The following is a 24323-nucleotide window of genomic DNA, read 5'->3' as shown; positions in this document are numbered from 1 at the left end:
AATATGGGTGAAAAGGATAAGTGAGAATTAGATTCTATGAATTAAGCACACTGAGGATAGAAAATTCCAGATTCATTCAATGACAACTGTTTCTGACAAACCAATCTCCAGAATTCAAGGATTTCTTTTTAAATAGATTTTTTTTGTATTTTTCAAGGCAAGAGCTGTTAAAACCACTATCACATTTATATGACACCTTTAACATAATAAAATGACTGAACATGCGTGAAAAGAAATATAATTAGACCAAACTTTGCATATGCAAGAGATAAAACTGGTAGACTACAAACGTCGTCTTAAACATAGAGTGACATAAGGGAAGATTCAGTGAGAATTTAGGGCTGAGGAGAGTGAGGGTGTCACCACTAACAGAAGATAGGCAACAAGCTTAAGCTGGAATATATGCAGATCAATCACAAAATCTCTACAGTCTGCAAATCAGGCCATTTGGCTCAATGAATCCACAGTGACCCTCCAAAGAGCATTCTCACCCAAACCCATTCTCCCCACCCTATCTCTGTATTTCCCATTTATAATCCACCTAGCCTACACATTCCTGGACACTATGGGGCAATTCAGCATGGCCAATCCACCTAAACTGCACATCTTTGGACTATGGGAGGAAACCCACGCAGACATGGGGAGAACGTGCAAACTCCACACAGACAGTCACCCAAGGGTGAGGCAGCAATGTTAATCATTGAGCCACCGGATCGGTCAGGTTAGATAAAAACTCCCTGCACTCAACCACAAGCAAGTGCTTCATTGCTTAAATGGACTGCTGTGATTCAAGTAGACAGCTTGCCATCTCCTTCTCAAGGAAACCAGAGATAGGTAAGAAATGCTGGCCCAGCCAGAAATGCTCACATCCAATGAAGAAATAAAAAGACACTCCCCCTCCCTGATCCATGGCCTTTGGGGAAATGCAGTCAAACTGTGACATATTGAACTGGGGTCTTGGCCATAAAATCGAGCTGGGGACGTTTCAAAGGCCTATCACAGATGCAGCATGGGATTGAAAAGCCTGGTCCAAGAGGTGAAATGACCAACTCTAAACCCAGTGTCCTCTGTCAATGCAGCATTCTTCAATCATCCCTTTGGTCTGATGGACTATCACAGCAAAACCTGAGAAGGGCTAGAAATGTGAGAAATGCAGGAGACTCATACAATGGATCAGTCAGGCAAGAGATAGAAGGCAGACAGGTCCATCCAGTCCTCACAACACCATGGGTTCCCCAGGCTGATTCTGGCTGCCTCTTGCCGGTGTTCCCAACTTTATTCTGAATTTATCCACACACCTCTTTCTCGCAATATGATTCAATCTTTATTGAAGGGATGCATTCAACATATTTGCCATCAAATTACTGGTGCGCAATTACAGATTTGAGACAAAATGCACTCTCAAGAACTGAAAGCACCACACATAGGATATTTCTCATCCTTTCCATTTGTATCTTATGTTTATGATACTTGATCTGAGAGTTGGATAAGTGAAATACTGTACATCATTCCATCACAAAACAAATCACAATTATTCTCAGCTCTTTGACAGTGTTGTGTTAAATTTAATTGAAAATATATTTCCCTTCTCCTGAAGAACCATTTCATTTATTATGCAAATACTGTAACGAGCTTGTTATCCCTGAGGAGGGTCCAATATTCATCGTGAGTCATTAGGTGTGTAGAGATGATTCACTGTGTCGAAAAATCCTGCTGTAATCAAAGAGGTTTATAGATCATGAACACTGAACTAGTAAAATTAAAACCTGGGGGGGATATATTTCCATATGTAGGAAAGAAAACAAGTACATTATTAAAATGAGAAGCAGGATTTATTTGTTCACTCTTGGTTGAAGAATTTTTCAATCTGATTTCAAGTGAGTTTAATTACAGCAATGTTCATTGCAATGTGGTCTATTTCTCTGAGTAAGTTCAAATGCAATTCACATCAAGTTCTGTTAAGCTCTTATGCCTTTGTTTCCCTCCCTGTAGGGAACCACCTCTCCCATCCATCTCCTGAGTGTGGTGTTCTTGGCTCTGTTCTTGGCTAGATCCAACAGTCTCAGCTTTCTCACCTACATGTCCAAATGACAGACTTTGGCTCCGAAACAAGGATTCCACACAACAGCAATGAACCTAATTTTTTTAGTACGTCCACTGACATGATCAGTGACTTCATTAGAGCACGACTCAACTTTTACACATCTCCAGCTACCTTCCAGCAGGAATCACAGGGCAGAGCTGGGACATTTGATCGATTCTCCCCATTTGTTTCTCAGGGCATCGTAGGCCAGTTAGAGTCCCTATTCTGCCTCCCTGTGATCAGGTAGGGAAGATAGTAGGATCATGGTCAAGTCACTGGAAGAGTAATGTGGAAGTTCTGGTTAATGCTCTGGGGAGATAGCATCAAGGCTAACTGTGGTGAGTTGGAGAGGAATTATATTCTAATTAGGTTCCTGACTTCGATGGGAGCAGGGTTGAGAAACGGACACTTATTGCCTGTGTCCCATTATGGGACAGGTTGGAGAAGTATGCAGACTCTTCAAATGCAGCTGTTCTGGCTGGCACCTCTTGAATGCCTCAATTGTATCTGCCTTCACCATATTTCCAGACCTGAACCGCTCACTGTGTGAAAACGTCTTCTTCTCACCTCTTTTGCAAAGCACTTGAAATCCATGATCTCTCACTTAAAACCTTTTCATGAGCAGAAAGTTTTTCCTGATCTATTCATTCCAGCCCCTTCGTGATTTTGAAAAGTTCTATCAAATCTCCTCTTAGCCTTTTTCTCAGTCCCAATATCTCTAATCCGTCTTCATAACGGAAGTTATTCTTCCCTGGAATCACTCTTGTAAATTACTTCTGCACTTGTGCATAGTGTTATAGAGGCCTACAGCAATGAAAAAAGGCCCTTCGGCCCATTGAGTCTGCACCAATCCAGAACAAGCATTATTCAAATTCCTTTTTCCAGCACCTGGCCCAAGACCTTGTGTGTCTTGGCATCATAACCGCACATCGAAATGCTTCTTCAATGTAATGAGGATTTCTGTCTCTACCACCTTATAGCAGTGAGTTCCAGGTTCAGAGCACCATCTGGGTAAGGAAAAATCTCCAGTCCCTAACCTTAAATCGTGTACTCTGGTCATTGATCCCTCCACCAAAAAGAAATGTTGCTTCCTATCTCTAACCAATGCCCCTGATAACTTTATACTTCCCAGTCATGTCGTCCCACCTCAGTTTGCTCTGCTCCAAGGAAAACAACTCAGTACAATCTCTCTTTAAGACTAAAACTCTCCTAGTAAAACTCCTCTACACTCTGTTCATTGCAATCGCATCCCTCCTGTAATGCACACAATACTCCAGTTGCAGCCTCACCCATGTTTTATACAGTTCCAGCATAACCTCCCTGCTCTTAAACTCTATGCCTCAGCTCATGAAGGCAAGTATCCCATATGTCTTCTGTCCCACTTTATCCCCTTGCCCAGATACCTTAAGGGGCCAGTGGACATGCACACCAAGGTCTCTCTGATCTTCGGTGCTTCCTATGATGTTCACCATGTATATCCTTGCCTTGTTCGTCTTGCCCAAATGCATCAACTCACACTTCTCCAGTTTGAACTCCATTTGCCATTGATCAGCCCATCTGGCCAGTGTATGTCCTCCAGCAATCTAAGGCTACCTTCCTCACTATTTCCCACCCCACTATTTTTTGTAACATCCACAACCCTCCCACATTCAAGTCTAAATTAGTTATGTATACTTCAAGCAACACTGAGCCCTGTGAAACCCCAGTGGACACAGGCTTCCATGCCCAAAACCCCCCTCGGACATTGTGCTCTGCTTCCTGCCACTCAGTCCAATTGTGGATCCAAATTATCTTGGATGCCATAAGCTCTCAGCCTTGCTATCAGTCTCCCATGCAGCACCTTGTCAAAAGCCTTGTTGAAGTCCAAGTGGACTAATTTGGATGCATTTTCCTATCTACACACGGAATTTTTGTTGAAAATTCAATCAAGCTGGTCAGACGTGTCCTCCCTTTATCAAAACCACACTGACTGTTCTTCATTAATCCCTACTTCTCTGAGCATAGATTAATTCTGTCCCTCAGAAATGCTTCCAATAGTTTCCCCACTGCTATCTAATGTGTTCACATCATTACCAGACAGAATTGTGCACAATAGTTGAGCTGAGGTCTAATACATGTCTTACACAAGTTCAACATTGTCTTCTTGCTCAGTGCACCTATTAAAAATATCCAGGATACAGTATACTTTGTGAACAGCTCTCTCCAACTGTCCTGCTACTTTCAATGATTGGTGCACACATACACACAGGTCCCTCTGCTCCTGCACCCCCTTTAGACTTGTACCCTCTGTTTCATATGTTCTTCCATTTCTGACTCAGAACGACAGGGTTTGAGAGTCATGCTCCAGAAATTGAGCATGTCACCCATTTTATATTAAAGCACAGTACTGAGGGAGCACTGCATTGTCAAACACTGTTGGAGGGTCAGCACTGCGGGAGTCTTGTACTGTCAGAGGGACAATCTTGAGGGAGTGCCACTGAAGAATTGCTGCACGATCAGAGGGTCAGTAATGAGGTAGTGCTGCACAGTCAGAGGGCCAGTACTGAGGAACTACTGCACAGTCAGAGGGCCAGTACTGAGGAACTGCTGCACTGTCAGAGGGCCAGTACTGAGGGAGTACCGTATTATCGGAGGGTCAGTGCTGAGGAAGTGCTACACTGTCGGAGGGTCATTACTGAGGGAGTGCCGTACTGTCACAGGGTCAGTGCTGAGGGAATGCCGCACTATTGGAGGGTCAGTGCCCTGGAAGAAGTAGAATGTCAGAGGTTTGTACTGGAACAGTTCATTTTCTTTATTCTGTCATTGAATGTTTGTGTGCCTGGTAAGGCTAGCTCTTGTTGCATGTCCTAATTGCCCTTGCACTGCATGGCTTGCTAGGTTGTTTTAGAGGGCAATCAGAAATAGACCACTCTGTTATTAGCCTGGAGTCACATCTAGGCAGACCAGGTAGGGATGGCTGATTTCCTTTGTTGAAGAACATGGACGTAGCAGATAATATAATGACAGTCAAGGATAGTTGTCATTGTCACCATTACTGAAATGAGCTTTCCATTGCAGATTTTACTGTGGTGGGACACTCACTACATTCGCCAGAGTTTCATCCTGGTGACGTGACCACTCCCTCCTGAGTTCTGCACTGTCTAAGGATCAGTTTTGAGTGAGTGTCTTGTCACCAGAGCACTGTTCAGCATGCACTGCAGCATTTGACAGTCTTTGGTCTGCTATAACTCGCTATCCTAATTAAATTCAGTTCCTGACAGATGCACACTTCTGCACACAAAAACCGAGTAAAACTATTAATGTGATGAAAATAAATACCCAAGGAAGCAAGGGGTCAGAGTCAGTTAGCAGCAGTTGAATGTAAATTAATCCTCACCTATTGTAAAGATGCAGAATGCTGGCTTCAGCACACCCACACATACACATTGTTCAACAATAGAGTCACAAACACTAACTCAAATAGCAAGACCTTGTTCTTTCGGAAAAAAATTATGTATTACTGATGGGGCACAGTTCAAAATATCCTCCAATGAAATTAGCCAGATAGAGTCAGGGTCTCTTTTCAAGTGACCACAATGAGCTTCCAATCTTGCTCAGTCATTTGTTAATTCTACAGATTCTTAACAAAGAGGAGCTGCCTATAGACAGATGGAGCCATGTAAAATATACGTTAGTCTTCAACAATTCTGCACCTTAGAACGTCAGGTTTCCATAAACTGAGTCAGTTTCAAGTTGTCTGGAAAACTTGTTTCCAAAATGCACATAGTCAGATCCCATAAGTAGTAACAATGGGATAAGGAGAAAGAAATAATGTAAAGTTAGAATTTGCTCAGTTCTATTTGGTGTTCTTAAGTCTTGAAGTGCAGCTGCCTGCTCAATAGATTGGAGTGTATTGAAAAGGAAGAGCTTGGAAGGGAAATTAATTTATTTCTTGGAACTGAATAATTCACTGTTTGTTTTGCAGACACCAATCTGTTCTAGGATTTGTTCATGCGGCAAAGCAGGTGCACACGACAGTCCCAATGACAAATCCTGTGTCAGAAAAAAAGTTCAATTCAGATCCAACATATTAAAACTAAAACTAAGCACTAATTAACTGTCTTGGTTCCTTCAGCTACAAAGGATCTGGTACAAAATTAGCATCGAGTCACTTCCCTGCTGTAGTCAACAGGAGAAAATGTATCATATTAAAGATGACAAGCGGGGACTTGAAAAGAAAGCTGTTCATCACTTAAGTTTGAACAACAGCAGGAGAAAGATATATCACTCAACAGAGTTTTCACTCTCGCCCAAATCACAGCCAAGCAAAAGTAGTAAGATTCCACTGCTGACATCAAGTCTCAGTGGAACTGAAGTGTCAGAGATGAAGAGCAAATTATCTGAACATTCATTCGTTGTTTCTGGGAACTTGCGATGTGCAAACTGGCATTTGCCAAAAGGCAACAGTGAGTGGCTTCCAAATTCTATCTTTTGGCTTTGGAGGACTTGGGAATAGCCAAAGGACGACAGGCTACTCCGTCTAAAAGTCACGTTTGATGCTTGTGTACAAACAAGTCACATATGTTTGTTTTTGAAATTAGAACAAAGCCTTTCTTCCCAGTGTTTTAATTCAGCTCGATGGCATATCGCTAACCTGTCGCCAAGCCTGAGTTCTCACTGAATATGGGCATCTTGCCCTGGCATGACAACATTTGTTGACAATTCCCTAGATTCCGTGAGTCAGTGTTGACAGTGAGCCTCCTTTGACCACTGCAGGGTTTCTGCCGACAGCGTGAGCTGAGGAATTCACAGATTTTACCCCAAACACTGTGTTTTTTACAAAGTGCACAAATAGAACATTAATTAAAAAGGCAGCTTTTAAAACAGTTAAGTGATCCACAGTGCAGGCATGTTACTAGACAAAGCTGAACATTGAACCACAGAAAGTTGTAAGACTGTTGATGAGGAGCTTGCTGAAAGAAGTTATTTTTATGAACTGCTTAAAACTTAGGGGAGATGAAGACGTGGAAACGCTCCGAGCTTAGCATTTGAAAACGTGGGAGAGAAATAATAACCTAGGATGCTGAATTCTGAACAACTCTGTTTGGCCTCAGACAGTTTCCCGGCTGAAGAACTGAATGAGTGGCAAAGGAATGGAGCTTATAAAGCAAGTCATGATGTCTGTCTCAAGCTCCAGTCCTTCTCAAAATGAAGGCCTTAACCATGGCCTCGGCAGACAAAAAAAAAATGGCAAATTCACAATCTTAAGTTAATTTCATATTCCATTGTGTAGTATGACTGAGGACCACTTTATCACTACTTTCCCAAAATTCAAATGTGCCAACACTTATGTGAATCTAACAATCTGAGCATGCACGTGTCAACTCTTGATTGCCAATGTCTCCTTGTGGTGTGGACAAGTAAGAAGGGAGTTAAACCTGCACACATTGGGACACATAAGTCTGAACATGATCAAAACTTGAACTACTAAGGATGGACTGAGAAATGCTAGAAGGGAACCTTGAAAAGCTTTAGCGGGTAGGAACAAGGAAAACCCTAAAGCATTCTACACTTATATGAGGAACAAGAGGATGGCCAGAGTGAGGGTAGGGCCGATGAGAGATATTGGAGGGAACTTGTGCTTGGAGTCAGAGGAAATAGGGGAGGCACTTAATGAATACTTTGCTTTAGTATTCACTACTGAGAGGGACCTTGATGTTTCTATGATATGCTGGAACAGGTTGATGCAGGAAGGAGGCTGTGCTAAGAAATTTGAAAGACATAGGAAAGATAAATCCCCTGGGCCAGACGCGATATACCCTAGGTTACTACAGGAAGTAAGGGAAGAGCTTGCTCACCTTTGGTGGTGATCTTTGCATATTCACTGTCCACTGAAGTAGTACCAGATGACTGGAGTATGGAAAATGTTACTCCATTGTTCAAGAAAGGGAATAGGGATAATCCTGGGAATTACAGACCAGTCAGTCTTATGTCAATCGTGAGCAAAGTACTGGAAAGGATTTTGACAGACAGATTTATGGTTTACTTGGAAAACCATAGTTTGATTGGAGATAGTCATCATGGCTTTGTGAGGGGCAGGTCATGCCTCACAAACCTTTTAAATTTTTGAGGATCTGACTAAACACATTTTTTAAGGTAGAGCAATGGATGTGGTGTTCATGGATGTAGCAAGGCGTTTGATAAGGTTCCCCATGGTAGGCTCATTCAGAAAGTAAGGAGGCATGGGATGTCTGGATACAGAATTAACTGCTCCATAGAAGAGGGTGGTGGCAAATGGAAAGTATTCAGCCTGGAGCTCGGTGACCAGTGGTGTTCCGCAAGGATTGGTTCTGGGACCTCTGCACTTTGTGATTTTTATAAATGACTTGGATGAGGAAGTGGAAAGAATGGTTAGTAAATGTGCCCATAACATGAAGGTTGGTGGATTTGTTGATAGTGTGGACATCTGTTGTAGGTTGCAATGGGACATTGACAGGATGCAGAACTGGGCTGAGAAGTGGCAGATGGAAGGTCAAATTTGAATGCAGAATACAGGGTTAAAGCAGGATTCTTGGCAGTGTGGAAGTACAGAGGGATCTTGGGGTCCACATCCGCAGATCCCTCAAAGTTGCCACCCAAGTTCATAGGGTTGTTAAGAAAGCGCATGATGTGTTGGCTTTCATTAGCAGTGAGGTTATGCTGCAGCTCAGTATAGCCCTGGTTAGACCACACTTGGAATATTGTGCTCAGTTCTGGTTGCCTCATTATAGGAAAGATATGGAAGCTTTAGAGAGGCTACAGAGGAGATTTACCAGGATGTTGCCTGAACTGGAGGGCATGTCTTATGAAGAAAGGTTGAGGGAGCTAGGCTTTTCTGATTGGAGTGAAGAAGGTTGAGAGGTGACTTGATAGAGGTGTACCAGATGTTGAGAGGCAGAGATACAGTGGAAAGCCAGGGATGTCTGGCAGAAATGTCTATCATGAGAGGGCATAATTTTAAGGTAATTGGAGGAAGGTTTAGGGGAGATATCAGAGACAGGTTCTTTACACAGAGAGTCGTAGGTGTGAGGTATGCACTGCCAGATACATTAGGGACATTTAAGCGACTCTTGGATAGGCACATAGAGGATAGTGCAATGAAGGGTATATAAGTTAGTTTGATCTTAGAGTAGGATAAAAGGTCCACACAACATCAAAGGCCGAAGGGCCTGTACTGTTCGATATTCTATGTACTGTGGCTCTTTGAGTTTGTTGAGGATTCACAGTTTGTAGTCACAGAAGCATAACTGCACTATGAATGTTGCATGACTAACACCGAATTGGGAATGTGATCTCACACTGGCAAAGAAGGGACGATTAGGGATACTCAGCAAGGTTCTGTGCAAGGGAAATTGTGTCTCAGAAAGTTTATTGAGTTTTTGAGGAAGTGACCGAGAAGATTGATAAGGGCAGAGCAGTAGACATTATTTACTTAGATGTTAGTAAAACCATTGACAAGAACCCACCACGTACGCGGCTGGTACTCATGACTCGGCCAATGTTGTCTATCTCATAATATTCAGGCAAGGATGCCCTGAGGCATGGTACACTGGCGAGACCAAGCAAAGGCTATGGCAACGGCTTAATGGACTCCACACAACAATCAACAGACAGGAGAGATCCCTCCCAGTCAGAGAACACTTCAGCAGTCCTGGATATTTGACCTCAGACCATCGAGTGACTATCGTCCAAGATGGACTTTGGGACAGGCAACAACACAAAGGGGCTGAGCAGAGGTTGATAGCCAAGTTCGGTACCCATGGGGATGGCCTCAACTGGGACCTTGGATATTCATGTCACATAACAGGTGACCACCATTGCACTACACACACACACACACACCTTAAGGACATATACCTCTTTACACTCTACACACACCACCCCCCCCCCCTCCACACACACACACACACACACACACATATATAAGTTTGTGGGGTGAATTTATACTTGCAGAATTACATTTTATTTTGCTCAAAAACTGTGTGAATCCATCTAAGATTCTGTAAATCCCATTTTTAGAAATAGAATCAGTCTGAACATTGTGGCACAGACAGTCTCGCACAGGCTCCTCACACCTTCAATGCATTATCTGAGCCGACACGGCACCTATTATGTTCATTTGAGAATGTAACTTTAAAAAAAGGTTCTGGATTTACATGTGAAAGAAGTGAAACCAACGTGGCCATTCTAAAACGTCAGAGACTTAACAAACAATCCAGGTCATTTTCAATGTACAATTTCAGTTACATCACACTGTAAACTTTTTGTGCTATAAATTCTGTGTATTACGATCTTCTACTCCACAACCACCTGATGAAAGAGCAGTGCCCCGAGAGCTAGTGCTTCCAAATAAACCTTGGTGTTGTGTGATTTTTAACTTTATCCACCCTAATCCAATCCCAACACTTCCAAATTCATGTCTCCCACAAACACACACCATGACTGTCCCTGATCTGGCTGAAATTAGATTAGATTACTTACAGTGTGGAAACAGGCCCTTCGGCCCAACAAGTCCACACCGCCCCGCCGAAGCGTAACCCACCCATACCCCGACATCTACATTTACCCCTTACCTAACACTATGGGCAATTTAGCATGGCCAATTCACCTGGCCTGCACATCTTTGGACTGTGGGAGGAAACCGGAGCACCCGGAGGAAACCCACGCAGACACGGGGAGAACGTGCAAACTCCACACAGTCAGTCGCCTGAGGCGGGAATTGAACCCGGGTCTCAGGCGCTGTGAGGCAACTGTGCCACCGTGCCGCCCACATGGAGGCCTTTTTAGCATCAGCACCCACTGCAGTATCATTATCTCTTCATTGCAAACACCAACGTCCAGCAAGGTCCTCAAAGAAATGCAAGGCAGTTCTACAATGCAGTGACTAATATTTATTCCTGAACCAACATCTCAAACAGGTTATCTGGTCACCCGCACATTTCTGTCTGTGAGAGATTGCTGGGATGAGCTTGGCTGATATGATCCCTACTTTACAAAAGTGATTACAGTTCAAGAGTATTTCACTGGCGACATAAGGTTGCGAACATCACTTGATGAATGCATGTTCCTTTTCTCAGTTATAATAAGTCAAATACTACAGATGGTGGAGGTCGGAAAGAAAATCAGAAACTGGTGGAAATCTCCACAGACCTGGCAGCATCCAGGATACTGTCAGAGCTGTTGAGTTTCTCTTACAGATTCTGTTTTTATTCCTTTTCTATGACTTCAGTTTGATTGTCACCAATAGCAAGCAAGCTAAAACGACTTCCATGCACACAATTAATATTATTTGCTGAAACGAAAGCTAAGTGTGTATTTGCTTTGCTAGAGAGTTCTTAAAGTTAATGTGCTGTTCAAATAAATAACTCCTATTACCAGCTGCTTTGATACTCAGAACAATAGCTCAAACCCTCATTTCACTGCTAAATCCTGAGGCAGTTCCAAAACAAAAGGCAAGATCTACTTTAAGAAAGCTGTTGTACCACTCAGCTTAATGCAAGTAGTGGGCTATTTTATAAGATGTTACTGTGAGTTCTTAAAATTGGGTTCTTAAAATAAAGTGTGCATTTAAAAAAGTGCTTGGTGAGTTTAGATGAGGTCTTGGATGATGTATTGAAGAGGATTGATGAGTGACATGAAATTGATTTGGTGGATGTGGACTTTCAAACTTTAGTCATGCTATAGAATAGCTTGCCAAAAAAGCCCATGAGATTAAAAGCAACAAAAACAGGATGGATACAAAATTTCACAAAAGACAGAAAGCAGAGAGTAGTGGTGAATAGATTGGAGTAAAGTGTATAATCATGTCAAGTGTCAGGGCAATGGCCCTTTTAAAGATAGGTTATTGTGCTGGGATTACAAATACATACACTTACAGATTGTCTTACCCACCTTCTCTTACAGTTGATACCACGCTATGGATTTGCTTATAGAAAGAACAAAGTCAAGGACTGTCAATTGTGGATCAAAACTCCATGCACTCTCGCTGGTTCTGTTCTCCTCCCATGCTTTGTGTCCATGGTTGGATAACCCCTGCATTTCAAAACACAGTGACTAAGAAAAGGGACTCCTCTCTCTCTTTGGTGTAGTATTTCATGTTGCTGCACACACTAATCTATCATGACAGACACCTTCAGCATTTATTTTGGTTTAAATGGTTGCAAACAACTCACTTGCCCAGAGACACAAACTCTGTCAATCAGTGTGAATATGTGTTCTGAAACAAGGGATGATCCTGTCCGTGTATCAACACCAAGGACTGCTGTCCTGCTGAATGACTTGTTCAATTTACTACAGAAATACCCAAATTCAAAGCGTTAACTTATTTATTAGTTTTGTCAATGGCACTTAGCCAGATGATTTCACTAACTTTGTCAGGTGGTCAGAAATAATCAGTTATTAACTCCAAGGAACTGACATGGTGAGTTTGGCTGTCACATCCTGAATATCCACATCCTAAAGGGCTGGAGACAGCTCACAGTACTGACATAGATATTTTAATAAAAATACAAACCTGTCCCTGAAATTTGATGGGCCCTAATCACTAGTGACCCTTTCAATGTTGCACCATTCTCTCTAGTTTGTTGCAATTCATATGTTCACTGGCCAAATACCAAGAGTTACATTGAAACTTTATTCACTTTATCAAAAACACGATAGCTTTCGACTGCTTAGTCGTGAAGAGACACAGAATATTTTGCATGTACAGACTGCCCTCACAATCTTGCAAATCTATCAAAGAAATCTTGAAGCATCATCTCTTTTGGAAAGTATGAAGAGTGATAGACAATCTCAGTGCAGCAAGCTCGCACAGACAGAAATCTGGTAATGACCAGATATTTTCATTTCACGTTGATGTCTGTTGAATGACAGCCAGTACGTTCGGAAAATTCTTATCAGCTTCTTCTACATTGCACAATCAGATCTTCTGCAAAGCCCTGAGAGAGGAGCTCAACATGAATGGAAATAGCCACCAAGACCAATGTGAAATGGATTGCCAACTGACTGTTACACAGGTCAAAATGATCGCCAGAATGTTAGCATTTGAACAGTAGCTTCAGAGGCGAAAGGCCAGAACTCAGCCCGCTATCATCCCTTCATTTCTCTCTTGGACATTGAGCAACTGGTGCCTCAGATACTGAGCCTATTGTTCATTACCAGTTAAGGGCCAAAAATATCCCTTAAGTGGTCAACGTTTTGTTTTATTATTCATTTATAGGATGTGGGCATTGATGGCTGGGCCAGCATTTATTGCTCACCTCTAACTGCCCTTGACAAGGTGCCTTCTTGAACTGCAGTCATCCATTTGTTATAAGTAGACCCACAATGCCATTTGGGAGGGGGTTCCACGATTTTCACCCAGTGACACTAAATCAACAATGATATATTTCCAAGTCAGGGTGATAAGTGACTTGAAGTGAAACTTGCAGGTGTTGATGTATCTGTTGCCCTTGTCCTTATTAACACAGTGGTCATGAATTTGGAATGTGTTGCCCAAGGAACCATGGTGCATTTCTGCAGTGCATCTTGTCGAAGGTACACACTGCTGCTACAGAGCGCCAGCGGTGGAGGCAGTAAATGTTTCTAGATGTGCTGCCAATCAAGAGGGCTTCCTTGTCCTACTTCAAGTTGTTGGAGTTGCACTTATCCAGGCAAGTGGTAAATGCAGCTTTTCAGTGTTGCTTCCAAACTGTCATCTCAACTTAACCAATTTTATCACAAGAAGTTAGGCAAATTACATCAAGTGGCAATGAATTTTAATACAACCTAAGACGTTTAGACTGAACAGGAGCATTTAACATGCAGAAGCATTTCATTCGCACTTAAATTCATTAAAAGCCATACAAAGGAGCCTGCTGATAATCCGATACAACAAGTGACACTTGGACTAAATGCCCCATTTATTTCCATGACAACCACTTTAATTGAAATTATTTTAGCTGTGATCACAATGGCTGCACTAATGCTGTGGTTTTATCTCAAGTTTTTGCTCTTTTCCTTTCCCTTCCTACCTGGATAATAAATGACCTTAACTTTGATGTTGCTATTGTTCCAAGACAGAGTGACAATAACCCATGTTATCAATGCTCAATTGGAACTCGCAGTGAAGTAGTTGAGACCCAACTGCTCATGATTATTCTGCTCTCGTTTTACAGGACACATTCAAAATCTTGTGCGAATTAGCAGAAAGGACACGGTGTCTCAGTGCTGTCAGTAAGTAAGATCGTCCTGGCTTGATAGACAAGAGAATTATCCAACCTTCCCTATTCTGACTGAGAATTGTGGACTCGCAATTGCAGCCCAGTAAATGCTCACACTCTTCTATTTCTGGAATTATTCAATGAATTTATTTCTGGCTTTATCATACCTTCTCAGATAGTAGCCAAGCTTCTGTGACCAAAAATGGTCCAAGTTTGACTCCCAGACTGTGCTGAGTTAGAAAGAGAAAACTTGTGTCTATATTGCATCTTTCAAATACAGTGATCCAAATCGTTTTATGGCCAATGACATTTTGTCCTTCATATCGGAATCAGCTGGAAGGAATTAACCACACTTCCCAATACAACTCGGAGCACTGTGCTTAAGTAAATCTGGGTTGGTGCGATTGTGAAACATTGCTATGGTCCTCAAAGTCCTTTGGCCAGAGGGGAGAACCTGACTTGAGTCTCTTCCCCACATTACTGTACTGGGATCTAAGGTGGAAGAACATGTGTTGCAGACAAGAGGAATATCGTATTCTGAAGAAGGATCACTTGACTTGAAACGTTAACTCTAATTTCTCTCTACAGATGCTGCCAGACCTGCAGAGATTTTCCAGCTATTTCTGTTTTAATTTATAATAGGGATATCATGTTGTCTCACTACTCAGAAAAGGAACAGAGCCAGCGCTCAAAGGTGAAAAGTGTCTCCGATAATGTTAAGGAAGAGGAAAAAGAAAAGATCCATGGAAGGTGAACACAAACCAAGAGTCATCAGTGTTTGGGATGGTTCTGCCGCTGGCTGGGTCTACACACATTATTGGGAAAGCATACAAGTGTTTTGAGCAACAATACCTCTGGACAATTGGACCTTACAAAGTATTGAAGTTCAGTTTGACATCTTGAGATCAATGCAATAAAGCAAATCCACTTCTCTAGATAAATACAGCACGGTGTTGTCATCAGTAACTATCCCAGGAAGGATCATTACAAACAACAGAAGAGAGACTTGCTTTTCTGTTATAACCTTCACAATCTCGCGACATCACAAAATCCTTGACAAAAATACTTTGAATTGTAATCACTGCCATCATGCAGAAAATACAGCAGCAATTGTATTCACAGCAAGGGCCCCCTAGTGAGAATTTGATCATGGTTAGGTTGTTTACAAAGAGATTCACCGAGAAAGAACAATTAGTCAAGACACCAGGAAATATTTGCCTTCAGAAAGGTGCCATGTTATCTTTACTTATCATATTTTGTTCACAGGAAAGATTTGGGATAAAAGAACAACAACAAACAGGTTTAGATGTGCTGTGCCATTGCCCTCTGTTAAGTGTAAGGTGACATCAGGACTTCAGCAACAGCAAAATATTTCTTTCACTACTCGAGAGGTCACCAGAACAAGGTGGGAAGGATAAAATGTGATTTATTCTGTACACAAGGGTATAACGAACCCTCTACTTGCTGGTTCATGCAGTGTTATCCTTTTGGGGTGTGTCTCTTCATTGCCATTTGTTCTGATCAAGGAGCATAAAGGAACTCAACCTTGGGAGTTTTAAAGATTTCAGTACTACTGAGAAAAAACACATTTTGTCAAAGTTTATGATCTTGCACTCATCAGGACAATTTGGAAGAAATAACAAAGTTAAGGGAAAACAACATGTGTGCTCTGTTTGATTGGTTGACTTCGATTGTTAGAGGTGTTGAAATGGAGAAATGCACCAGTTAATGGTCACTGACAATTAACTGTCAAGATTTTGTTTAGATTTTAAAACAGGCGGGTTGACTCTGGTGAAGATATTGCCCGGAAAAGTTAATCAGAGAATGGCTCTCTGGTGTTATGTTGAGTTGAAACAGGTGCAGTGTGTATACGTCTTCTTCCTGCCTACTGTGTATCATATGTGTAGCTTCCAGCACATGTAATTATACCAGAATGTATGTCAGCATGGTGACTGTCAGCATGAATCTTTGTGTACTTTGGATTATTTGGAGTATTGGACAAATGTTGTTCAATCTTGCACAATGTGTTGTGAGTTTTACAATTGCAGGCTGGTTGGTCAACACCTTACTTGATGTAAATTGTTGAAGGGATGTGCATTTGGTATGATCCGTCAGACATTGGGAGGAATAGTCTGAATACCACAGCAGCACACCAGCTTTGAAATTCTTTACCATGGAACAGGTAGCTACAGAGCTAGTTTTAAAATTCTCATCTGTGTTTTCAAAAGCTTTCCTGAACTTGCCCCCTTCCTTACCTTTGTAAACTTCACCAGACCTCCAACCCTCCCTGTTCTCTGCACTCCTCTAACTCTGGACACTTTCAGATCTGATATGAATCACGTCAGCATTGGTGGCTATACCTTCAACAACTCAGGCCCTCAGCTCTGAATCCCTTGTTTCACAGGTCCAGCTCTTTAATTGCTCCCTTAGGATATATCTTAAAATCAATCTCTTTGACCCAAATTTCTCCCTTAATTCATAACTCTACACAAGGCTGAGAGGAAAATTTTGTTTGTTAGTGATTCTGTGGAGTGCCTCAGGCTGTTTTATTGCATTTGAGGTACTACATAAATGCCAGTTGTAGTTTTGTTTTGGAGAGAAGACGATTATAGTGCTCTTCTGGAATAGCAGTATAGAAAAGGCCAGTCTGAATGGTTTATTTCTATTACTTCTCAAAGCCTCCAGGCATTTTTTTCAAGCTGTTTGAATTTTCATGAGGCAGCTTCTTTCAATGAAAGACAAAATACTGTGATTACTGGAAATCTGAAACACACGAGAGAATGCTGGAGAAACTCAGCATATCTTGCAGCATCTGTGGAGAGAGAAACAAAGTCAACGTTTTGAGTGTTGTGTGACTCTTCTTCAGAACTGAAAGGTCTTGGAAAATAAGTTATTCTTTCTACTTAGTAGAGTGTATGGTATAGAGGTCCAGAAGACAAAGGGGTTGTTAGTACTGGAGAAAGACAGGAAGGATGTATAGAGGGTATAAATTAAGCTATGAAAGGGAGAGAATAGGTCCATTTTAGTAAGTGTAATAGAAACAAAATGTAAGCACAGCACATCTGTGGGGGAAGCAGGGAAGGAGGGAATGTAAGAAAAATGGAGAACAGACAAAATGCGGTCCATTTCTGAAGTTGTTGAGTTCAATGTTGAGACCTTGACGTTGCTGCCACATTCCGAATGAAGCACACAAGCTCAAGGAACAACTCCTCATTTTCCACTGAAACATTCAGGGGAGGTAATGGCCCAGTGGTATTAACCTGGAGGCCCTGGCAATGGTCTGGGAACCATGGCAGATGCTGGACTTTGAAGATAATAAAACAAACTGGATTTAAGAGACTAATGATGGCCATGAAACTTTCGTCAAAAGTTGGAAAACCCCATGTGGTCCACTGATGACATTTTAGGGAAGGAAACTTTCATCCTTACCTGGTCAGGCCTATCTGTGACTTCATAACCACAGCAATGTGGTTGACTCTTAAATGCCATCTCAGCAATTAGGGACGGGCAATATATGTTGGCCTGGCCATTGATGCCCACATCCAATGAATAAAAAAGAACTCTATAGCTTTGATATATCACTTGATTGAGGCAGCTTTGGAATTCCCTCTCTTATTGAATTTGATCTCAGCCAGGTTGGCAATATGGGCACAACAAGCAGTCTCAGTTGGCCCTGAGTTGAATCAAGTGAGACTCCTGCTCCCAACACTTGTTTGAGGTCAGCAGAAGCACTATAATCTCATTCCTGAATATTCTGTTGACATTGAAGTTTTCCGATCAGCAATGAAAGCTGGCAGCATGGTGGCTCAGTGGTTAGTACTGCTGCCTCACAGCACCAGGGACCCGGGTTTGATCCCAGCCTCGGGCAACTGTTTGTGTGGAATTTGTATGTTCTCCCCGTGTCTGCTTTGTGTGGAATTTGTATGTTCTCCCCGTGTCTGCATGGGTTTCCTCTGGGCACTCCAGTTTCCTCCTCAATCCAAAGAAGTGCTGTTTGAGTGAATTGGCCAGGCTCAATTACCCATAATGTTCAGAGATGTGTAGGTTGGGTGCATTAGTCCGGCGGAAGTAGGGTAGTTGGGGAGGTGGGTCTGGTTCAGTGTGGTCTTGCTGGACCGAGGGGCCTGTTTCCACATTGTAACAATTCTAATTCTATCACCTGAAGCAGCTAAGAAAGGGTAAATTTGTAGCAAGGACTGGCCACACTGAGACCCATTCCATTTCCATGACAGTTAGGAAGATCAGCTCTTGTGGAACATCACAAATAATTGAGATTGTTCAATGCATCAAAAATAATTAAATACAGACTGGCAGGAAATTAGAATAACTATTTCTGAAAGGTTTTTTAATGCACAAAGGCATAAGGGGTCTTCACCTGTACTTATTTCAATATAATGAATAGTCTGCTTCAACATTCACCCATCCTCTCCAACCACCCTCAAGGGCAGAGAAGCTGGCCTCGTGCCAACATGTAAATGGAAATATAGAAAATACTATCTGCCAGGCTATTGTTGGAGTGTAAAGGGCACACTGGAGGTGGGATGTGGGCCTTGTTCCATCCTGTGAACGTACAATGAAGAGACAAGAGCTGTAATTAACCTTGGCAGACTCATCTGCCGAGTGCATTGCAAACACATAAACATGCCCTTGAATTGCCGAGGTACAAAGATAAAAAAAAATTCTGCAAGAAGCTATTCAAAAGAAAACAGAAAATATTCTCGATGGCAAGCAGTATGTGATTGACAAGGTACTTTCAAATTAAAAGGAGCCCACACAATACCTGACGTGCTGTTTGTACTGCTACCAATGAGATCCTTCCAGGGTGCTGGAGACAGTTAACCCACAATAGGACAACCAAACTCAGTCATCTCTTACGCATTAACCCTCTCAACTACTGCATTTGAAACCTTTTTTACCTCCAGCAACTGGCCAAATGTGACCCCTTTTAAAGTACTGCCCATAAATACCTGTGAAGTGAGTTTTCATTTCTTTTTAGAGTGATAGAGTCATACAGCACGGAAATAGACCCTTTAGTCCAACCAGTCCATGCCAATCATAATCACAAACTAAACTAATCCCACGTGCCTGCGCTTGGCACATATCCCTTCAAACATTTCTCATTCATGCATTTATCCAAATGTCTTTTAAGTGTTGTAACTGTACTTCCAACCATCACTTCCTCCGTAAAAACAATTGTCCCTCATGTCTTTTTTAAGATCTTTCTCCACTCACCTTAAAATATGCTGTCTAGTCTTGAAGTTCCCCTTCATAGGAAACTGACACCTGCCATTCACCTTATCTGTACCTGTCATGATTGTGTAAGCCTCTATAAGGTCACACCTCAGCCTCCTACGCTCCAGTGAAAGAAATCCCAGCCTATCCATATAACTCAAACCCTCCATTCCCAACAACATCCTGGTACCTCTCTTCTGAACCCTCTCTCCAGTTTAATAATATCCATCCTATAACAAGGTGACCAGAACTGGACAGGAGTCCAGAAGAGGCCTCACCAAATTCTGTACAATCTCAATATAACATTCCAAGTCCTACAGTCAAAGGTCTGAACAATGAAGATTATTAATTGACTGATCACTTTGAAAGTGACTTGTGACATTACTGTACTGAACCTTTCACAATACCAGTGGATGTTTACAGACTCCTTCAATATCTATTTTAGTCCTCTCCAGGAGTTTGAAACCCACTTTGCAGTAAAATACTTCAACTCTTCAACCTTGAATTTTGATTGTGCAACATCAAGAAGGGCGATTCCTCCTCTAGTCAGGGTGAAGATCTTGAACTGCTTCTCATCTCTTTCTCCCAGATCCTAACCACTGCCTTCGAAACTCCCTTTCACTACTTGCTCCCTCTCCCCAATCACTCCCTTGTAACTCCTTCCTCAATCCTGGGCTGGAATCTTCCTTTTGACAGACTAGGTTAGGAGGCTAGGCAAGAACATTCTCGCTTAGGGGCAAGTTGGGTTTCTTGTAGCAAACATAAGCAGCTCAGCTCAGTAAGCACGTAGGCACAGGTAAATCTCTTCGCTTGGTGTCGGCTCAGCCACTGGTTCACACAGTCCAAGGTGAGGGCCCCATCTATAAAGGATCCTGCAATTGATTGCCTGTGAGCCAGGAGACTCTGTCAGCACCATTCTCCAGAACCTGGAAGAAAGAGGCTGCTGCCAACAATGTCTCAGACCTGCTCATGGTTTACCTGTGGCATGGCCTCATGGTTCAGCAGTACTTCACTGCAGACTCTCCTCCAGGCCATTTGGGAAAGACATTAGGTGTTCTTTCCTCGAGAGGGCAGCAGGAGGTATGGACAGAGGAGGTAGCACAGGTCAGAGGCACTGACACCCAATGAGGAACCTGGCTCTCGTGCCCCAACAAGCTTTTTACCATCTCCATCACGACTATACTCAATAAACACCAATATCCAAGGAATGGAAAACCTAGAGGGGCCTTGATGTTTCTGAGGACAGCATGAAGCAGACTGATATGCTTGAACAAGAAGGAAGATGTGCTGAAAATGTTTAAAGACATAGGGATAGATAAATCCCCTGGGCCAGACACGATATACCTTAACTTACTATAAGAAGTGAGGGAAGAGATTGTTGCACCTTTGACGATGATCTTTGTGTCTCCACTGGGTAAAAACAATGACTGCAGATGCTGAAAACCAAATACTGGATTAGTGGTGCTGGAAGAGCACAGCAGTTCAGGCAGCATCCAACGAGCAGCGAAATCGACGTTTCGGGCAAAAGCCCTTCATCAGGAATGATGAAGGGCTTTTGCCCGAAACGTCGATTTCGCTGCTCGTTGGATGCTGCCTGAACTGCTGTGCTCTTCCAGCACCACTAATCCAGTATTTGTGTCTCCACTGTCCACTGATGTAGTGCCAGATGACAGGAGGGTGGTAAATGCTATTCACTTGTTCAAGAAAGGGAATAGGAATAATCATGGGAATTACAGACCAGTCAGTCTTACGTCTGTGTTGGTAAGAATTGAAGAGAATTGTGAGAAGCAGGATTTATGATTACTTGGAAAACCATAGTTTGATTAGAGAAAGTCAGCATAGCTTTGTGAGGGGCAGGTCATGCCTCACAAATCTTATTGAATTCTTTGAGGATGTGACAAAAAACATTGATGAAGGTATAGCAATGGATGTGGTGGAAATATATTTTAGCAAAGCATTTGATAAGGTTCTCCATGGTAGGCTCATTGAGAAAGTAAAGAGGCATGGCTGTCTGGATACAGAATTGGCAGGCCTGTAGAAGACAGAGAGTGGTAGTAGATAGAAAATATTCAGCCTGGAGCTTGGTGACCAGTGGTGTTTTGCAAGGATTGGTTCTGGGACCTCTGCACTTTGTGACTTTTATAAATGACTTGGATGAGGAAGTGGATGGGCGGGTTAGTAAGCTTGCTGGTGATACAAAGGCTGGTGGATTTGTGGATAGTGTGGAGGGCTGTTGTAGGTTGCAACAGGACATTGATGCAGAACTGGGCTGAGAAGTGGCAAATGGAGTTCAACCTGGAAGTCATTCATTTTGGAAGGTCAATTTTGAATGCAGAATACAGGGTTAAAGGCAGAACTCTTGGCAGCGTGGAGGAACAGAGGGATCTTGGGGTCCATGTTAATAGATCACTCAAAGTTGCCACCCAAGTTGATAGGACTGTTAAGAAGGCATGTGGTTTGTTGTGTTTCGTTAGCTGGGGGATTGAGTTTAAGAGCATAAGGTTATGTTGCACCTCTATAGAGCCCTGGTTAGACCACTCTTGGAGTATTGTGATCAGTTCTGGTCGCCGCATTATAGGAAGGATGTGGAAGCTTTAGAGGGGGTGCAGGGGAGATTTAGCAGGATACTTGGTACGGAGGACATGTCTTATGAAGAAAGGTTGGGGGATCTAGGGCTTTTCTCATTGGAGCGAACAAGGATGAGAGATGATTTGACAGAGGTGTACAAGATGATGAAAGGGATAGATGGAGTGGATAGCCAGAGACTTTTCCCCAGGGCAGAAATGGCTATCACAAGGGGACTTAATTTTAAAGTAACTGGAGGAAGGTTTTGGGGAGATATCAGAGGCAGATTCTTTACACAGAGAGTCGTGGGTGCGAGGACAGCACTGCCAGATACATTAGGGACGTTTAAGTGACCTTTGGATAGGCACATGGAAGTTAGTACAATGAAGGGTATGCAGGTTAGTTTGATCTTAGAGTAGGCTAAAAGGTCGGCCCAGCACTGAGGGCTGAAGGGCCTGTACTGAGCTGTACTGTTTTATGTTCTAAAATGCATGCTAAACAGCTCTGAGTTTCTCTGGGGTTTGTCTGTAAGCCCGCTGAGGACATTACTCTTTATTTCCTGGAGACTACAGGGCGATCTTGGTGCCTTCTTCCCCTTGTACCTTTCCCAGTCACACTGCATCCCTTGGCCAAGCTCCTTACCATGGTTGGACAACCCGCATGCACCATGGCCCCCTGGACTCCTCACATCCCATCGAAGCAATGATATGGCCTTAGCAAACACACCATCCAGAGGCCAAAGCAGCAAATACTCACCAGAGTGAGCAACAGCATAATGAACCCACTTGCCACCTATTCTACAGTGATGTTTCTGAGGCCTCTATCTGCCACTTGTTGATAATGTGATTGGGACGGTGAATGCATTTCTGCCAAGCTGTCTTTTTCACGAGCATTTCCATGCAGAATGCCTATCAGGAAAACCGACTCACATTTCCAGTGCAAAGAGTTCAAATAAAAAAAAAATTTCATCCCTTTATTGGAATAATGAATTTGCCTACCACTGCGATAGAGAGCTTCCAACCACCTTTCTCCCCAATACTCTTTCTCCCTTGTCGATCCCTCACTCCTTACCTCTCTAGCTTCTCCACACTCCTGGTCATATCATTGGCTCAATCCTCATATTCCACTCTCGCCTGCAGGAACCACCTGACAGCCACTGGAAGGAAATGTAAAAGTTCCAGGCTTTCTGGCAAGCTTTCCCGGAGAAAGCCAGCAAAACGTTGGTACCTTCTTCTCTTTACCTTTCTGACTCATGTCCTCAAAAAGCATTTAGGTTACGAACAAACAGCTCACCACTTTAAGCAGCAGTCGGTTGTCTCGCAGAGCTCCAATCATGCCAGCAAAGGAGACGGTGAACATGCCCAGACCCAGCAGTAACAGGATGATGGCTGGGGCAATAAAGAAGCCATCCATTGTCTTGTTCCGCTGTCTTTCCACTTCTGCGTAAATACCGATACATAAGATGAGTAGTCCCAGCAGCTGCAAACACATCAAACATCACGGCAATGGTTACTGGAGAAAAAAAACTAAAATTAATTCAAACTGGCTTCATCGGAGGAATTTGGCAGCAGAGACATGCAAATACTGGAGGTGTTGCTCTTGATAACTTGCAGGATTGCACCATACTGGGCCTTTCACTACTGGCAGTGCAAAAGATGCTGAAAGGACAAGGGAACTTCCCCAGCTTTCAGCACACTGACAAGCCCCTCACATCCAACACTCTGGGCTGACCCATGTCTTACTCACTCGATATAATTCTCAGGTGAAGTCAGGTGGAGATTGGTACAAAGTAGAAAACCAAAGAACCTAAGGCTCGATTACGTCTCTGGCCCTCATGATAGTAGGTACATGAGGACTGGCAAGTAGAACATAGAAAGTCTTAAAGCAACAACATCAATTCTGGGGATCAAGAGTAGAACATGGAACAATACAGTGCAGAACAGGCCCTTCAGCCCTCGATGTTGCACCTACCTGTGAACTAATCTAAGCCCATACCCCTACACTATCCCATCATCATCCATGTGCTTATCCAAGGATTGTTTAAATCTCACTAATGTGGCTGAGCTAACTACATTGGCTGGCAGCGCATTCCACGCCCTTACCATTCTCTGACTAAAGAACCTGCCTCTGGCATCTGTCTTAAATCTATCACTCCTCAATTTGTAGCTATGCCCCCCAAACTTCTTTTGTTGCCAAATTAGATACTTGCCTTGATTGTAAACTGA

At 42.8% G+C, this 24323-nt stretch overlaps 1 protein-coding gene across 3 annotated transcripts in view; it reads right to left on the bottom strand.

Annotated features, from left to right (window-relative positions):
* LOC140459719 (tetraspanin-15) overlaps positions 1–24323 on the bottom strand; it is a 181250-nt gene that overhangs the window by 131879 nt on the left and 25048 nt on the right. For 2 of the 3 annotated variants that reach the window (XM_072554159.1, XM_072554158.1), the window contains one exon: positions 23392–23577. In XM_072554159.1, coding sequence (XP_072410260.1) covers positions 23392–23577 — 186 coding nt within the window. Of the gene's footprint in view, positions 1–23391; positions 23611–24323 lie in introns of all 3 variants that reach the window. The other variant, XM_072554160.1, reaches the window with a different exon arrangement.

Source organism: Chiloscyllium punctatum, chromosome 35, assembly GCF_047496795.1.
Source record: "Chiloscyllium punctatum isolate Juve2018m chromosome 35, sChiPun1.3, whole genome shotgun sequence".
NCBI lineage: Eukaryota > Metazoa > Chordata > Chondrichthyes > Orectolobiformes > Hemiscylliidae > Chiloscyllium > Chiloscyllium punctatum.
Note: the sequence above shows the minus strand (reverse complement) of the source record. Positions and strands in the feature narration are given on the sequence as shown.